Source organism: Montipora capricornis, chromosome 6, assembly GCF_036669925.1.
Source record: "Montipora capricornis isolate CH-2021 chromosome 6, ASM3666992v2, whole genome shotgun sequence".
NCBI classification, from domain to species: Eukaryota; Metazoa; Cnidaria; class Anthozoa; order Scleractinia; family Acroporidae; genus Montipora; species Montipora capricornis.
The window spans coordinates 43,689,679-43,704,678 of record NC_090888.1 but is presented as its reverse complement, the minus strand read 5'-3'; the positions used below and the strand labels follow the sequence as shown (position 1 = coordinate 43,704,678).

Here is a 15,000-nt window from a genome sequence, read left to right as displayed (position 1 = left end):
AAAATGTCATCTCCTCCAAAACACACCCCATGACTACTGCCTTTATAATCTTAAAACTCAATTCTGAATGTTAGTTACATGTACATGAACATACAGAGTGTGTATACCAGACTTAGGAACAAGACCAGTGAGTGAGAAACAATCCAAAAATTAGACCAGGTAAAAGCTAATGTTCATCAGTCCTTGTTTACAAACTTACAGTATACATGTATACATCATTCAATAATTTACGCCTACCTTAATAGTGAGAAGAACGAAAATAAATTTTAAAATACTGGGACGGCGCATAATTTTTACCAATGTTTTATAGCCATCCACAATTCCTTCCACTGCTTCCTCTCCATGAAGTTCTTTTTCTGACTTTTCTCTCTTAAACAATCCAACTAATGTTGTGCAAACTAGGAATACAATTCCCCAAAAGTAAAAGAATCCAGAAAACGTTACAACTCCTGTTGACTGAGGTTCAGTTCTAAGATACTTGTTACTTAGGTCAGCAGATGTTAAAGCCAAGAACACAACATTTCCCATGAAATATCCCGCTGTCTGACCTACACTGTTGCAAGTGGATGCATAACCAACATTCTTGCGAGATAACATAGTGAGGGCCCAGCCATCCACAGCAATGTCTTGAGTTGCAGCAAGGAAGTTGAGGCAGAAGAAGATAGCAGTTAAGGACAAAATGCTTGGGCCCTCCTCAGTTTTTTCACCCATTAATTCTTCAATATGCTGCAAAAAATAAATATAAAATAAAAAACAGTAACATGCATTCAAGTGAAGTTATGATCCTGGCAGTTTTGAATGCAATTTCAGCAATTGGGTAGAGAATCCTGAAAAATTCAGGACATCAACAGGGTTTGAACTCGTGACCTTGCGATGCCGGTGTGACGCTCTCACCAACTGAGCTATGAAGCCCCTGATGTTAGGAGCTGGTCATTTGTGGGTTCAAATGTTCCTGAGATAAATGAATCAATGAACAAAATGATATATGAAATGAATCACATATTGAACTGTGGATATTAAATCGAGCGAACCTATGATCCTTGCAACAACGCACCACCATAACTGTGAGGATCATAGCTTCACTTCACATTTCATATCCGGCATTCAATATATGATTCAGCTTAAAATTATATCATTTCGTTCATTGATTCAATCATCACGGGAACATTTGAACCCACAAATGACCAGCTACCAACATCAGTGGCTTGACATACACTAGCTCAGTTTGTTCAAGCGTAGCACTGGAATTGCGAGGTCATGGGTTCAAACCCGTTGAACTCAGGCTGTCAAAAGACAGTGCCAGTGTTTGGAAAATTAGAGAAACAAATAAAGACTGTTTGTAAACAAATGTCTTCTCTATGGAATGATTGTGCAGAAACATTGGAGCTAATAGGGACAACATTTTACATTACAAAATCCAAATGCTGTCAAATTCTATAATGATCTGTGTAAATACAGTACCGCTCAAAAGTAAGTTACGACCCTCGTGCACCACGCAACTCACGTCGCATGTTACAGGAATCGCGTTATGCGCTACGCAAATCACATCTCGTGCTACAGGAATTGCGTGGCGCACGACGGAAAAAATCTGTAAGTGCAGTGGCTTGACACTCGCGCACGATTTTAATTGACCTTTTGTTTGGTATTTAAACTGATTCGCAGCACCAAGGAAACGCGACGCTAGGTGATAACTTACTTTTGAGCAGTACTGTAGCTGGAAATAGTGATTCCCATGTGTATCAGCTGATTCGATACTGATATACAGCTCATGCAGAAACGAAATTCATTCAACGATTGGCTCAATTCATCCCGGTGTCTGACATTTGCAGACTGCAGACTGGCTACAAATAGCACTGATAAACATCATTTAAGTCTAAGTATCCATTTCAAATAGCGCTGATAAACATTATTTAAGTCTAAGAACCCGTTTTAAAATGGTTAGCTATCAATAATTGAGATTTAGCGTTAGTCTGCAGTCTGCAAATGTCAGACACCGATTCATCCTGGCTCCTGTTGGTGAAGGTACAGTACCGCTGAAAAGCAAGTTACCAGTCTCGTCTCATTTCTCGCGAGACGAGTGTCTCGTCTCTAAAGACGAGAGTCTGAAGCGGCATGATTGGCATAAATTTTTATAGAAGTCTGATGGTTACACGAACGTTTGCGAATTCAAACGACAAAACGACGCTCATGGCGCGCGTGAAATTTAACATGAATCAAAATTACAATACTGTTATAACCGAGAAATAATGCCAATTGGCAACATTTCAGTGGGGTGGCATTGTAAACAGATCTCTGTGAAATTCTCGAGGAACTTTGCTTTCTGAAACACCGTATGAAATTGAACGAATTTGGATGGTTTGGGCCGAATTACAGCTGTTTTGCCCGCAATTCGTTACTCCCACATTTAAGTCGATCCGCCGACACGTTTTAATGTAAATAACTGCAAGCAAGTAGAAAGTACATATACGTTTTCAGTGTTTATAGACCAGCGTATACATCTGATACATGTTTACACTGATCGTTACGGTGTGCTGTTTTCGCCCAAACTACAGTTTTAAAAATTGCTTCAAATGCGAATGAGTTAGATATATCACGGATTTCATGACCAGGAATGGAAGAGGTTTTAAGGTAAGACAAATTAGCGTTACTTAACTCTGAGTTGACTTGTTCTCTCAACCGAGTGAATACCAGCCAAACCTTGTGATTATCGATATTTATCGATGATTTTAGCTAAATGGATTAACAATTATCAAGTAGTAGTTCGCGATGATCGATTTCTATCGATTTGTAACGTCCCGGTTGTTGACACTCACCTGAGATAACACAAGCATGAAAATCCCGATCAAGTATTGCACTGGCACAAGCCAAGTTTTCCTTCGTCCAAAGCTAGAAAAGTACGCCGTGTCGACGATGGGAGCCCATAAAAGCTTTGTACTAAACGGCCAAAACACAAAGCTAAACGTAGCTTGGTCTTTGTAAGCTATTTTCCGTGTTTGTAGCAACATCGGCATGGCGCCGGCCAATCCGAGGGGAATGCCCTGTAAAACATACAGAAACACAAGAAGGGCTATCTTCCCTTTATCTCCTTTTAAATTTGGTTTTACGTTTTCTTCCATCAATTTGACTTCGTCCGCTTGTCCGTTTGCCATTCCTTTTTTCGTGGTAAAATCAACTACGAGTTGGTCTTCTTCTTGACGATCATATCGAGCCAACTCTTCGTTTTTTCTCGCTGCCTCTGCGCCTCGCGATCTTGTGATCATTTCTTCAAATGTAACTTGTTACTTGGCAGAGTAACACTGCATATTCAGAACCTCTAATACTCTTTCAAAACGGAAAGCGATAAGCTTGCAATAAACACAACATGTGAAAGAGAAAAAAACGTGGCGAATTTTCACAGGTGTGTGTATGATCAGGAAGCCTTACATGACGTATAAATCGTATAATAAAGGAGAACGCTGGCCCGCCATTTTTAGCGGTCAGTGTAAAACGCAGACTGCAGACAAGGGGTAAAATGCAGTCTGAAGTTATAACCTTTGCGGTTGAAAAAGCCCAAACCCCTTAGAAATGCTAACCTTAGGCCTAATTAGGCCTAAAACAATATTTAGGCTTTTAAACTGTTAGCATTTCTAATGGGTTTGGGCCTTTTCAACAGTTAAATTATAACCTCGTTCTGCATTTTACCCCCGGTCTGCAGTCTGCAGTCGCAGTCTGCGTTTTACACTGACCGCCATTTTTAGTATTCTTTTGCTTTATTGCAAATTGGCCCTTTTGGTCTCGCTTTCAAACGTAAAATTGGCCCTTTTGGCCTCGTTCAAAGTTAAAACTTTAAACGAGGTCAAAAGGGACAATTTGCAATAAGACAAAAGAATACTAAATTAGCGGCCATTTTGGAATAAGGCGTATTGTCCAGGTAAGTGCGAGGATAACTTCTTTCTTTTCTGCTTATAAAAGGCGTGGAGTTTACAAATGAGGAGTGGTCCACTGGAGTAGTCCATGAACCGGGTCCACAGGGGTGGTCCATGTTTTGTGGCTCTTAACTACAGAAAGACAATAGTTGCTGAGGAAGATATTTAGAAAAGAGCCCTACAGAAATGTTGCATGGATGGTCCTTTGAAGTAACTTTTTCAATGGAAATCTGACATTACTTGACATTACTTTAAATCAGAAGGCGCATGCGCAACTAGTCCCAGTCCTCTGCTGTGCGCTTTAGTGGAAAACATGTAAAAACTCTCGGGAAACAATAGGAAGAGGCAATTTTTTTCACCGGGTGGGAACCGTCCTATGATTTTTCGTAAACTTAGGCATGGAATTTCTATTTCGGCAAAAAAAAAATCCGGAATTGATATTTTGAAAAGTGTATCAAAAGAGGGCCTTATGACGTCACAATTTTTTTAAAAAATAATTTGTTTAAAATACGGATTTTGTGTTAGAATGTTCTTATAATGTGGGATTAAACATTTGTGAAAAGCGTAGTTAATTCGCTGAGTTTTCAGCCATTTTCTGTTTCGGTCACGTGATTTACCAAATATGGTTGTGAGTCGAACCAGACAAAGGTCACACTTGGCACAAAAAAGGATAACTGAAGAGTTTAAGGGACTCGAGAATGGCTATTTGAGGGGGTCTATAGCAACGTTTTGATTTTGATAGCCCATGATTAGGAGCGAACAACTTCCCTACTAAGGACCTGTTTATATGGTCTCGGTTACCCGAGGGAGCCCTCCTTCCCGAGAAAACTTTATCCATTATCTATATGAGAATTGCGTGACTGGGACAAAGTTGACCCCATGCATACATGTTTCAAATAACTATTATGGGATGCCTAAGGGGAAAATACATAAAAATTTGCCCCATGACCATCCCATAATGACTTTCGAAACAATAGAAATCAAAATGGCCGCCGTATCTGCAAAAATGTCTTATAGACCATTTTGCAGATACGGCGGCCATTTTGATTTCAGAAAATACGTGATATCATTTGCTTTTCTTTCTTTCTAGTTCGTTTTTATTAAATATAGTTGCACTTTCACATACAGAAAATGGACTGACAATCTTAACGTAGCAGTAATGTGTAGTTTAAATAAAAGGCTGTTTTTGGAAACGAGAGTTTTCGTTGACTGCGGGGAGAATTTTGGCGGGAAAAACCTTTCCATTCGAAAGCAAACGCTGGCAACATGAGTAAGCACCCAAATTGTTGCGTGCGCATTCAAGATTTTGCTGTCTCGCCTGCCAGGGTTACCCTACCTGCCGAGGCGAAACAACTCGGCTCCCCGAGTTGTCTCGCCTTCTCGAGTTGTCTCGCCCTCCTCATGTAAACGGTTGATAGAATTTTTTAAACAAATGAGAGGAAAAATATCTCGCAAAGGGTAATTCAGGGGAAGGGTTATCTCGGGTACCCGAGACTATAGAAACAAGGCCTAAGCCTATGTCATGGGATTTTTACAGATCAATCTATTTTTAGCCTCTTTTTTCCTAAAAAAAAAAAAAACCAAAGACAGTTCGACGGTTCGTCGACAATATAACGTCAAGTTAGTTTCTTGTGATTGGTCATCGGGCTCCTGCGGGTGTCTAATTCCAGGGAAATTCAGTCCAAAATGAAATCGCGGTCTGTGAATTATAGGGGTGTTAGGCTACTGATTTAAGAAATTGTCTCTTGTTGACACCTATACCATCTATTTGGTGGCTCCAAAGGGATTCGTCTTTGACCCGCACTTCAGATATATATTCCTTTTCATTCATTGAGTCTTTCACGGGAAAAAAATGAGCCCAACAAATTGATCTGCTATTCATAGCTACTGCGCCGGTATCGCAGAAGTCTTGGGTTCGAATCCCATTGAAGCCAACAACCTCGTTACAAGGGTCTCTCTTGTAACCGGTTACACGAGAGACCATGGTAACAAGGTTGTGGAGCCACCTGAATTCTTCAGGTGTCTCTAAGAGATAAGTATGGGTAATCAAATGGTGACGGGTGAAATTAGGGAATAATTTTACGCCCGTTTTGTCCAAAATCAAGTATTATTTGATTTTGGACTAAACGCAAGTGAAATTATTCCCTAATTTCATGAGTGTACCATTTGATTAGCTTATATAAGTGCGAGGATTACTTCTCTCCTTCGTGTAAAGAATTTTCGGCTTGTAACGCGTGGTCCCTCCCCATGGGTAGTCCATGGACCGGGTCCTTGAAGGGGTCCATAGACCGGATCCAAAGGGGTGGTCCATGGACCTGAGGTCCATGTTTTGTATACGTCCCTATCCAGGAATTAGATTAGTAGTTGACAGAGTCAAGCTTAACCAGTTGAGGTGAATCTCCACCTTTCTACTTCTCCGAACTTATCACTGCATGGATTGCGTTTCAGCGAACATTGTAAATTTTATATTTGTCACCCTTTTTTTTCCAAAAATGAAAATGTTCCAACGTAGCTACGCAATTTGATTTTTAATTAAATAATGCAAACCTTTATTGAAAGTAACAAGATTAAGTTATAGTTTGTAATTTTACATTTCAAAAATAAACGGTTTACAAATATCCCTGGTGGTGCTAACACCGTTCGAGGTTCGTTTCGCTTTGCATTATTTTATACCACACTCACACAATCGTACAACACGGGACACATACAAAAAAGACACACACAAACACAAGTGTGATGGACAAGTTGGGCATGGACTAAGTGAATAAAGAAATTTAAAAGATCGAGCTAAGAAAAGCAATTCGTTGCTTAAATTCATCAAAGTCGGTCTGTTTCTTGTCAAGTTTTTGACAACATAAATAAATTATATTTTGTAAATAACAAACAATAATTTAATTTTTTAAAGAACACCTCTTAGGGCGCTACATTGTAGGTGGTCATTGCTTTGACATCAATTTGGGTGGGTCTTTTCAGTCAGGGCTTCTGGGTCTTCGCCTTAGCTAATGATTGGGTCTTCGTCCGTTCACACCACAAGGTCTACCTTTTAGTCGCCTGGTACAAAGAAATCCTCTGAGGTCTTAACTTAGGCTGCGTCCACACTTGGTGCCCGAGCACGGTGCCCGAGTGCGATTCATGATCAACACTAATATGAACACACCATTTTTTCATGCCCACGCCTAGAGAAGGATGTAAATGGGGTAATTAACCGTCAACCGTCAAATGCATTGTCGAGAAGAATATGGTTACGAGGCTGGGAACTTGTTGGAATAATTGGATTACCCTATGATAGGAAATTAACGCGAATTTCAAAAATTCTAGTTAATTTAAGTCGTGTTAATTTATGTTAACGTTAATTTCAGCGCTGCTAATTAAGAAGCCCTCTCGGTTCCGCGATCTTATCCGATGATCGTGACGAATTTTTATAATATTTAAATCGATATCCACCACCAAAATTGAAAGCTAACCGGTTTGAAATGGGTGTTAGGCTTAAATACTTGTAGATCAGCGCTATTCGGAATGGGTGCTTAAGTTAAACACTGTTGATCAGCGCCACACGAAATACTTGAATACGGTGCATGGGAATATTACGTCGGTGACCTTCTAACCTATGTACATCGTGTAATTGTCACGAGATGTCCAATGTCCTCCTCACCTTTACAGCATTAACCTCTGATTGGTCTGCAACCAAGAAGTCGCACGAGGTACTGCCGCGTGCTTAATGCAAAATCATGTATTGTGCAAGGAACACAATACCACCACGCTTTCTTCCGTAAAAATCTAGCAATAGACGTCCTAAAAATAGTTCTACTTGCACAAATCCCACGATACACCTCTTTTACCACCAAAAATGTTGCATAATGATTGTTTGCAATTTCTCCTGGGACGTGAAGATGTCCCAAGAGAAATCGAAAACAATGCCTATGCAGATTTATGGGGGTAAAAGGAGTGTATTATGGGATCTGTGCAAGTAGAGAATACCAAAAACTGATGGGCCGCATCAAAACGAAGATCGAGGCTTCTGGGTTACGGATTTCTCATTTTGCCATCCCCGTGATCTAGACCAACATCTTCAAGAGCCTTCAGACTCCCCGACTTTCCCTGCAATTCAGTTTGGACCTAGGGCTTTGCCACTTTTCATGCTCGTGCGCACGCTTTGCTGAGTGTCGGGCAAGTCAAGGGTTCTCGAAACTGGAAAGTTAATTGTTGTCTTCCAGGATCGCTATACAAATCCTGGGCAATGATACACTTCCCAGCAGTTTTTGATTTTCTCTTTCTGAAAAAGCATGTCATCATCCTTATTTTCCAGTCAGCTAGAGGCAGTCATTCGTGCCCTTGCAATTGCTTCCTAAGGAGTTCTTTTTCTCTCAGTAGGCCTCTCTACGTTCACGTTATTTAGAGCGTTCATTTCTTGGCAATTATCCTCAATGAAAGATACTTCAAAGGCTTCGTGAGCCTCCATAATTTTTCTTTTGGCGTTATCGTCGCCGAAGCTTTTTATGGCCTTTGATAAAGGTCAGTATGGTGATGGTCACCATAATAAACGGCCGCATTATCAGTCGTGGGAAACCCCAATGCACATATTCCTCCCCAAGGTACATAAACCATTTAATTTAACTGTCCTGTTTTATGTTGTGGTTGTTATCTGTACTGAAAATATGTACGTGAGGCAAGGCAAGGCAACGCAAGGGAGTGATTCTTTAAAGCGTGGCTCTTTACCAAGTCAGATAGATAATTTGCACGATTTGATTGAAAACTTTGGTACATGAGGACCATGGGCAGATGTTTACAAGTGCGCGAAAGCCTGGAAAGTAATGTGCGCGCGGAAACAGCCATAAGTGACGTCATAAACATCGGCGTTCCAAGACACCAAGAAAATGCAACATGCAAGCACGGGGCAGCCTAGATTCAATTTATCAAACTGAAAACATGAGCAAATTTAAGGTAGTGGTTTTGGGTGACCAAGGAGTAGGAAAGTCCGCCCTGGTGTGGAAATTCGTTTACAGTGGATTTGAGGACAAATACCAGCCGACGATTGGCATAGACTTTTTTACGAAGACCCTTTATCTAAGTAAGTGCTCATCCTTTTCATTCCGCCCTCCCTTTTGGATCCTTTTCGTTTTTGTTTTGTTCATCAAAAAGTTGTAGAGGATAGGTCGTGAGGAGTTACCTTACTTCTATTCCACTCAAGTTATAGGCTAGAAATTAGAGGGTTAAAGCAAGGACAACGACACGTCAACGAAAACGTCACTTTAAGAATATAACTTAGTGCTATCATACGTATCTGGCGATTATTCCACCTTGTTCAATTTGTACAATACCGGCGAACTATCCTGTACCTGATCGGGTACGAATTATTTTAAAGCAAGGAAAGAAAATACATGTTTATCGTTGTATGCTCACGTTGTTGTCAAAACCTAAAATTTGGTGATTTCACGTTGTTATTTTGTGGGGTACGACAAACAAATGCACTGTGCCGCACGTGCAGCACGAGTATTCTTCCCTTTTTTATAGGTAATCACATGATTTCGAGTGCAATTTGGAATAAGAAAGCACGAGTAAATTTTACAAGTGCTTATTTATTCAAGATTGCACGAGAAAAATCATGTGATTATGTACGTATTAATAAGATAGGTGAAAAACTTCGAGATGGTGAGGTAGAAGAAACGCACGCGTATCAAGCAAGCAAGGAAAAATTGCGCCATAAATTGCACCATCGAGGGTGCGCGCTTGATTTGAAAACAAAAGATATGATTGGTTCTGACCAAACCCTATTGTTTATTAGCCAAACATAATCCAGAATTTCGATGCGTGATTTGCCGCTGGTTGTAAACTTTTTGCACTGTGTAGTTGCACTGTGTAACAATTGAACTGTACTGCTCAGCCAATCAGGATCGAGTATTATTATTATTAATTTTTTTTTCATGTATATAATTAAACCAATAATATTATTGTGTTGTGTAGCGTTGTCGGTTCCGATTCAAAACCTCACCTCAAAATATAACTTATATAATATTTGGTTTGCATCCACGTGATGAGACGGCCATGCTGGTGTACAAAACAATAGAAAATGGCCCCACAAGTTTTGAATAAGAACAGAGTCAAATTCCCAAAAGACATTTCACTGCATTGTACACCATCATGGCCGCCGTGACGTCAGATGAAAACCGCCAATAGGTTTTTGGCCATTATTCCATCTTGTTCACGTCGTACAATGTGGGTGAATTATCCTAATAAGTTGGTTTGACTTGGTACGAGCGGTTTCAGAGTAAAAATATCTGGAAACGTTCCAATTTGGTGTTGTGCGTTACACAAAGCCTTACTAGGCCAGCGCAACACTTTTCATGATCATCGTGTTTTCGCCAAATTTCAGACGGCATTGGCGTTCGTCTACAGATTTGGGACACTGCTGGCCAAGAACGTTTCCGCTGTCTCATCCCGTCGTATCTGCGTGATTGCCACGTTATCTTGGTCTGTTTTGACGTGACAAACTGTTGTTCTCTGGATAATGTGCCGGACTGGATTGAATTAGGGCAACAAGAGAGACACGGGCGCTTGAAAAAACCGTTGATCGTTCTTGTTGGAAACAAAGTGGATGACACAAGTAGGCGACAGGTAAAAGGACCACTTTCAATTTTCGCCCAGTATTGTTATCATAAGAGCTCAGCCATTTTGGGTTTTATAATTCCTGGGTTTGCCTCACATTTAAACGATATAAATCTATTTTTTTGTCATACTCCCTTTCGTTCCTTTTTTGTTTAGCTATATTTGTCTTATGATGACGGCATAAATGAGAGCAGGGTATGAAGTCATGAAATGTATATAAATGGTACGTGCCCCCCTCCCCCTCCCGCACACACACACACACAACTGCAAATGCGCAACGAGTCATAGTTTTATTAATGCAGGAACGCGTTTTGTCTTTTTCATAACAAAGCTAGTGATAAAATAATTAAAGTGTATTTGTTGTCAGAATGAAGCTTCTCTTTATTTAACTACTAGAAATAAGTTCATTTCGTGGTTTTTCGTGTTTCTTTTTAGATTTCATATGAGTGCGCCAATAGTGTAGCGGAACTCTTTAAAATCCCTTATGTGGAGACCAGTGCCATGTCTGGATTTAACGTGGAGTTGTTATTCAGGAAGATAGCAAAAGACTTATACGTGGAGGATTTGAACAGGCTTAGACAAAATGGGGAACCTGATATAATCAGCGAAGAAGACAAAGAAAATAGAAAAATAATAAGACTATCAAGACTGAACTCAAAGAAAATGATTCAAAGGACCGGCTATGCGTGCAGATGCAATTAAGTATTCAGGAGTTTTAGGAGCTGTACGTTGTTGTGTATCATTGACTTGTGTTCGATTAACCCATTACAGTGTATTCTAACGAATCAGAGAAATCGAGTTTGTGTATTACCAATATCGACACATTCTCTGACTTTTTAACAAAAAAATATTTTTCTCTGTGAATAGAATGTTTAGTTAATAAAAGAGGGCTACCTTTAAATTAAATATCAATATTTTAGTCATTCTTTGGCTCCCGCTACTGATTTTGTAAGAACATTATTCAATGATATTAATTTTAAAAGTCTCGAGCTTACTTCTGTCACCTAGTGTGACAACGCATCCATGGAGCAAAACCCTTTGGATGAGGACACAGAAGTAAACAGATGTCTTGTTATTCGACTCCGGAATAATCGCACGTGTAGACTAACTGAACGCCATCCTTTTAATACTTTCCACGTGTCCCTTGCTAGATAGCACTACATGTATGATATAACTTCCCCCCGTTTTAGTTAGTGAGAAAGAGTTTACAATAAACTGAAACCCACAATAGGGCTAACCTACGTGTTCACTGTCGTACTAAACCTAGGTAGGTTTTCTCTAAGGCTTAATAATTCGCTTAGGCTTGGTGTCAAAAATAGGTGTTGTAGGTGGAGCCTTCGCCATGTCACTTTGCATCGGTGCAAATGCACTGTTCTTTGAATTGTTTTCAACGGTCTCACAACTCGGTTGGACGCTTGGTTGCTTTGCATGGATGTAGCTGCTCTGGCATTGGTGTAAGATGGACACGGACTCTTCTTATTGTACGGTCAGGAGTTTCTATATTTGATACGAACGAGGGGTTAATGCAGCTTTCACTATCCTTCCCGAGCGCTGAAGGTCTTTCGCAAATACGTCTGTTCCTCGCCCCAGAGGAGGCAAGAGTTTTACTTTGTGTCTTCTGTTGAAAACCCTTTCCTGCTTCAGCTTTCCCAGGGCCTCGTTTGCTCGAAGATTGTCAAAATAGGGCCATTTTGATCTAACTGTGTGCCAGTAAAACATAGGCACGCTATTTCTGATTTTTCTTCCCATCAACAGCTGGGCTGGGGATAACTTGTATGCTAACGGTGTTGACTTATGGGCTAGGAGTCCTTTCGCGGGGTCCCTCTCTTTCATTAGGAATTTTTTCCCTGTTTGAACTCTCCGCTCCACTTCTCCGTTAGATTGAGGACATTTAGGGCTGCTGGTATTGTTCTCGAATTACCGCTCTTTAGAAAATTTTATAAACTCTGCACTGTCGAATTGAGGGCCATTGTCAGATGGCACTTGTTCTGGAGTTCCATGTCTACCGAAGATGGATTTGAGTGCTCTGATGACTTCGCTGGACTCTGTTGTCTTCGTCAGAGTTGCCACCTCTACTTATGTGATGTGGGAAAGTAGTCAGTGATAATTAGGTATTCAATACCTTTCAACTCAAAGAGATCTTTTGTTACGATTTGCCACGGATCGACGGTCTGGCAGCTGTGTTGAGATTAGCTGTTCAGGATTGTTTTCTCGGTGCATTGCGCAAACTCTGCAGGCCGGGTTGCATGAAGTCTTGGATTTCTCTGCTAATTACAGGCCACCAGACAGGGCTTTTAGCACGCTCACGGCACTTCGTAATTCCATGGTGCCCTTCATGGATCTTGTCTAGAATCTAAGACTAATAGAGAACGGGATTACAATTCTCGATGCTTTAAGTAGGATTTTCTGTACCACTGATGATCTCGCCTCAATATGCCCAGTAGGTTCTTATGACATCATTCGGAGAATGCTTGTCAGACCATCCCTCACGACAATATTTATCTGGCGGCAGACTGGATCTTTGTCTTGTTCTTCCATAATTTGCTGTAACCTTGTGTCTGAGACATGCAGCATGGAAAGAACACTGGCAATATGTGCGGTCATCTCTCGTTCACCAGTTGTAGGCTGCGGTTTGGCTTGTTTGCAAACTTGAAGCCTTGAGTTGCAACTCTGGGTCCTTGATGGAAGCTGGTCCAGCGTGTGTGGGGCCAACAAGGGTACAAGTGGCTTTTGGTCTGTTTTAAGGTAGATAGACTCCCCTACAATGTACTCCCACGATCTTTCACATGCCCAGGTAAGAGCAAGAACTTCCTTTTCAATTTGTACGTACCTGGCCTCCGTCGGCGTCATTGCTCTTGAAAGAAATGATATTGGCCTCTAGGAATTGTCTGGTTGGAGCTGAAGGATTACTCCGCCTAGTCATAACATGAGGCACCCCCTCTACTTTAGACTCGTTGTTTGGGTCGTACAGGGCCAGTACTGGGACTTGCGAGTGAGGTCAACTTTGATTTGTTCGAATGCTTTCTACTGCTCCTTTCCCCATGTCCACTGGTTTCCCTTATGTTGTGGAGCTCTAAAGATCTTTAACTTATCTGCAAGATGACCTGAAAACTTGCTTAACTGGTTTACCATTCCCAGAAAAATTCTTACTTCATGCACGTTCTGTGGTGGTGGAAAGTCTGCAATCGCTTGAAGCCTTGTAGGATCAGCTTAAATTCCGTTTGCGCTCACGACTTGACCAGGGGACCTGACGCGGTCTGTGCCGAATTCACACTTTTCGAGTTCAACTGTCACCCCGTCTTCTAACAGGCGGATAAGTACTGAATTTATCCTCGATTCGCACGCAAGCTTGATTTGAAATAAACCTGAGTTAGCATCAAGCTTTGTACTACGTTTGAACTTGCAAACCGGCCCGGGTTCATATCAACAGCAGGAAGTGGGTGATTCTCTCTCTTTACACATTTATTGAGTCTGCTAAGGTCTACTCAGATCCTGACCTTTCCATTGCTTTTGGGGGTAGCCCCCATTGGTGCACACCAATCAGAGGGTTGGTCTACTCTGCTGGATATTACGCCCGTTTATAGCATTCTGTCCAACTCATCTTTGATTTTCCTATATAGTGGGAGGGGCACTTTCCTTGGAAAAGGTAGGTGAGAAGGTTTGGCATCTTTTTGGAGTGTGACTTTGTAACTGTCCTTCATGACTCCCAGTCCTTCGAAAAACTTGGGGTACGTTTCAGCCACATTAGTATTGTAGTCGTTGCTGCTCGCCCTTTCGATTCTGCTTATCAGCTTCAGATGTTCTACTGGCCGTGTTCCTAGCAGCGGTCCCTCCAGATCTTCAACGACATAAATTTCCTCTCTGGTAACTTTATTTCGCTCTTGTGAAGCGCCTGCAAAGGTTCCTTGGCACTTAGATTTCTGCTTACACTGAACCATTAGCAACTTGATTGTTCTGGCAAGCTCAGGTACTGGTTTCAGCTTGTTGAACAAGTTTGGTGGAATTACTATAACATCGGCGCATATGTCTACTTTGAATTCAGCTGGTTGCTCTTTTAGCTTGACCGTTGCTTTCCATGCCTCTTTGGCACGTCCTCTAATAGCATATACTTGAGTGATTTCACCCAGGAAAAACTCATCATTATATTATTGGTCCTCAGTTAGCTTCACCTCAGCCACCTTCTTGTCAGGGAGATAATTGCATGCTTTTGCCCGATGAGCAACTTTAGCGCATTTGTTGCATTTTGTGACTCTCGCTGGACATAGCTTCTTAGGATGTGGAAGGCCACGGCTGTTTCGCTATGACACGAAATTAGCATGTAAATGTAACGTTATTGTTATTCTATAATCATGACGTAATAGTAATTAATTATATCATTACATGTACTTCCCGCTATTATTTGCGGAATTTGAGAGACACCAACGGATTTCGAACCTTCCCCTTCCTCTATCACTGGCCTACACATCGGACAAGCCAAAAGGGCTGAAAGTGA

The 15,000-nt window shown here is 41.1% G+C and overlaps 2 protein-coding genes across 2 annotated transcripts in view; one reads left to right on the top strand and one right to left on the bottom strand.

The window, feature by feature from the left end:
• The window catches only part of LOC138052215 (acetyl-coenzyme A transporter 1-like), a 12,175-nt gene extending 8,762 nt beyond the window's left edge, over positions 1-3,413 (bottom strand). The window contains exons 1-2 of the mRNA XM_068898597.1: positions 2,814-3,413; positions 238-726 (exon numbers count right to left, since the gene is read on the bottom strand). Coding sequence (XP_068754698.1) covers positions 238-726; positions 2,814-3,260 — 936 coding nt within the window. The 5' untranslated portion in view covers positions 3,261-3,413. The remainder of the gene's footprint in view (positions 1-237; positions 727-2,813) is intronic.
• Positions 3,414-8,786: 5,373 nt separating this feature from the next.
• LOC138053968 (ras-related protein Rab-6-like) lies at positions 8,787-11,210 on the top strand. The gene is made up of 3 exons (XM_068900489.1): positions 8,787-8,973; positions 10,276-10,517; positions 10,944-11,210. Exons 1-3 carry the CDS (start codon positions 8,787-8,789, stop codon positions 11,208-11,210), a joined length of 696 nt encoding a protein of 231 aa, XP_068756590.1.
• The last annotated feature ends 3,790 nt before the right edge of the window (positions 11,211-15,000 follow it).

Coding starts and splice junctions, on each gene's coding strand:
- LOC138053968 (XM_068900489.1), top strand. CDS start 8,787: ATGCAAGCACGGGGCAGCCTAGATTCAATTTATCAAACTGAAAACATG. Junction 8,974..10,275: donor TACGAAGACCCTTTATCTAA/GTAAGTGCTCAT, acceptor GCCAAATTTCAG/ACGGCATTGGCGTTCGTCTA. Junction 10,518..10,943: donor ATGACACAAGTAGGCGACAG/GTAAAAGGACCA, acceptor GTTTCTTTTTAG/ATTTCATATGAGTGCGCCAA.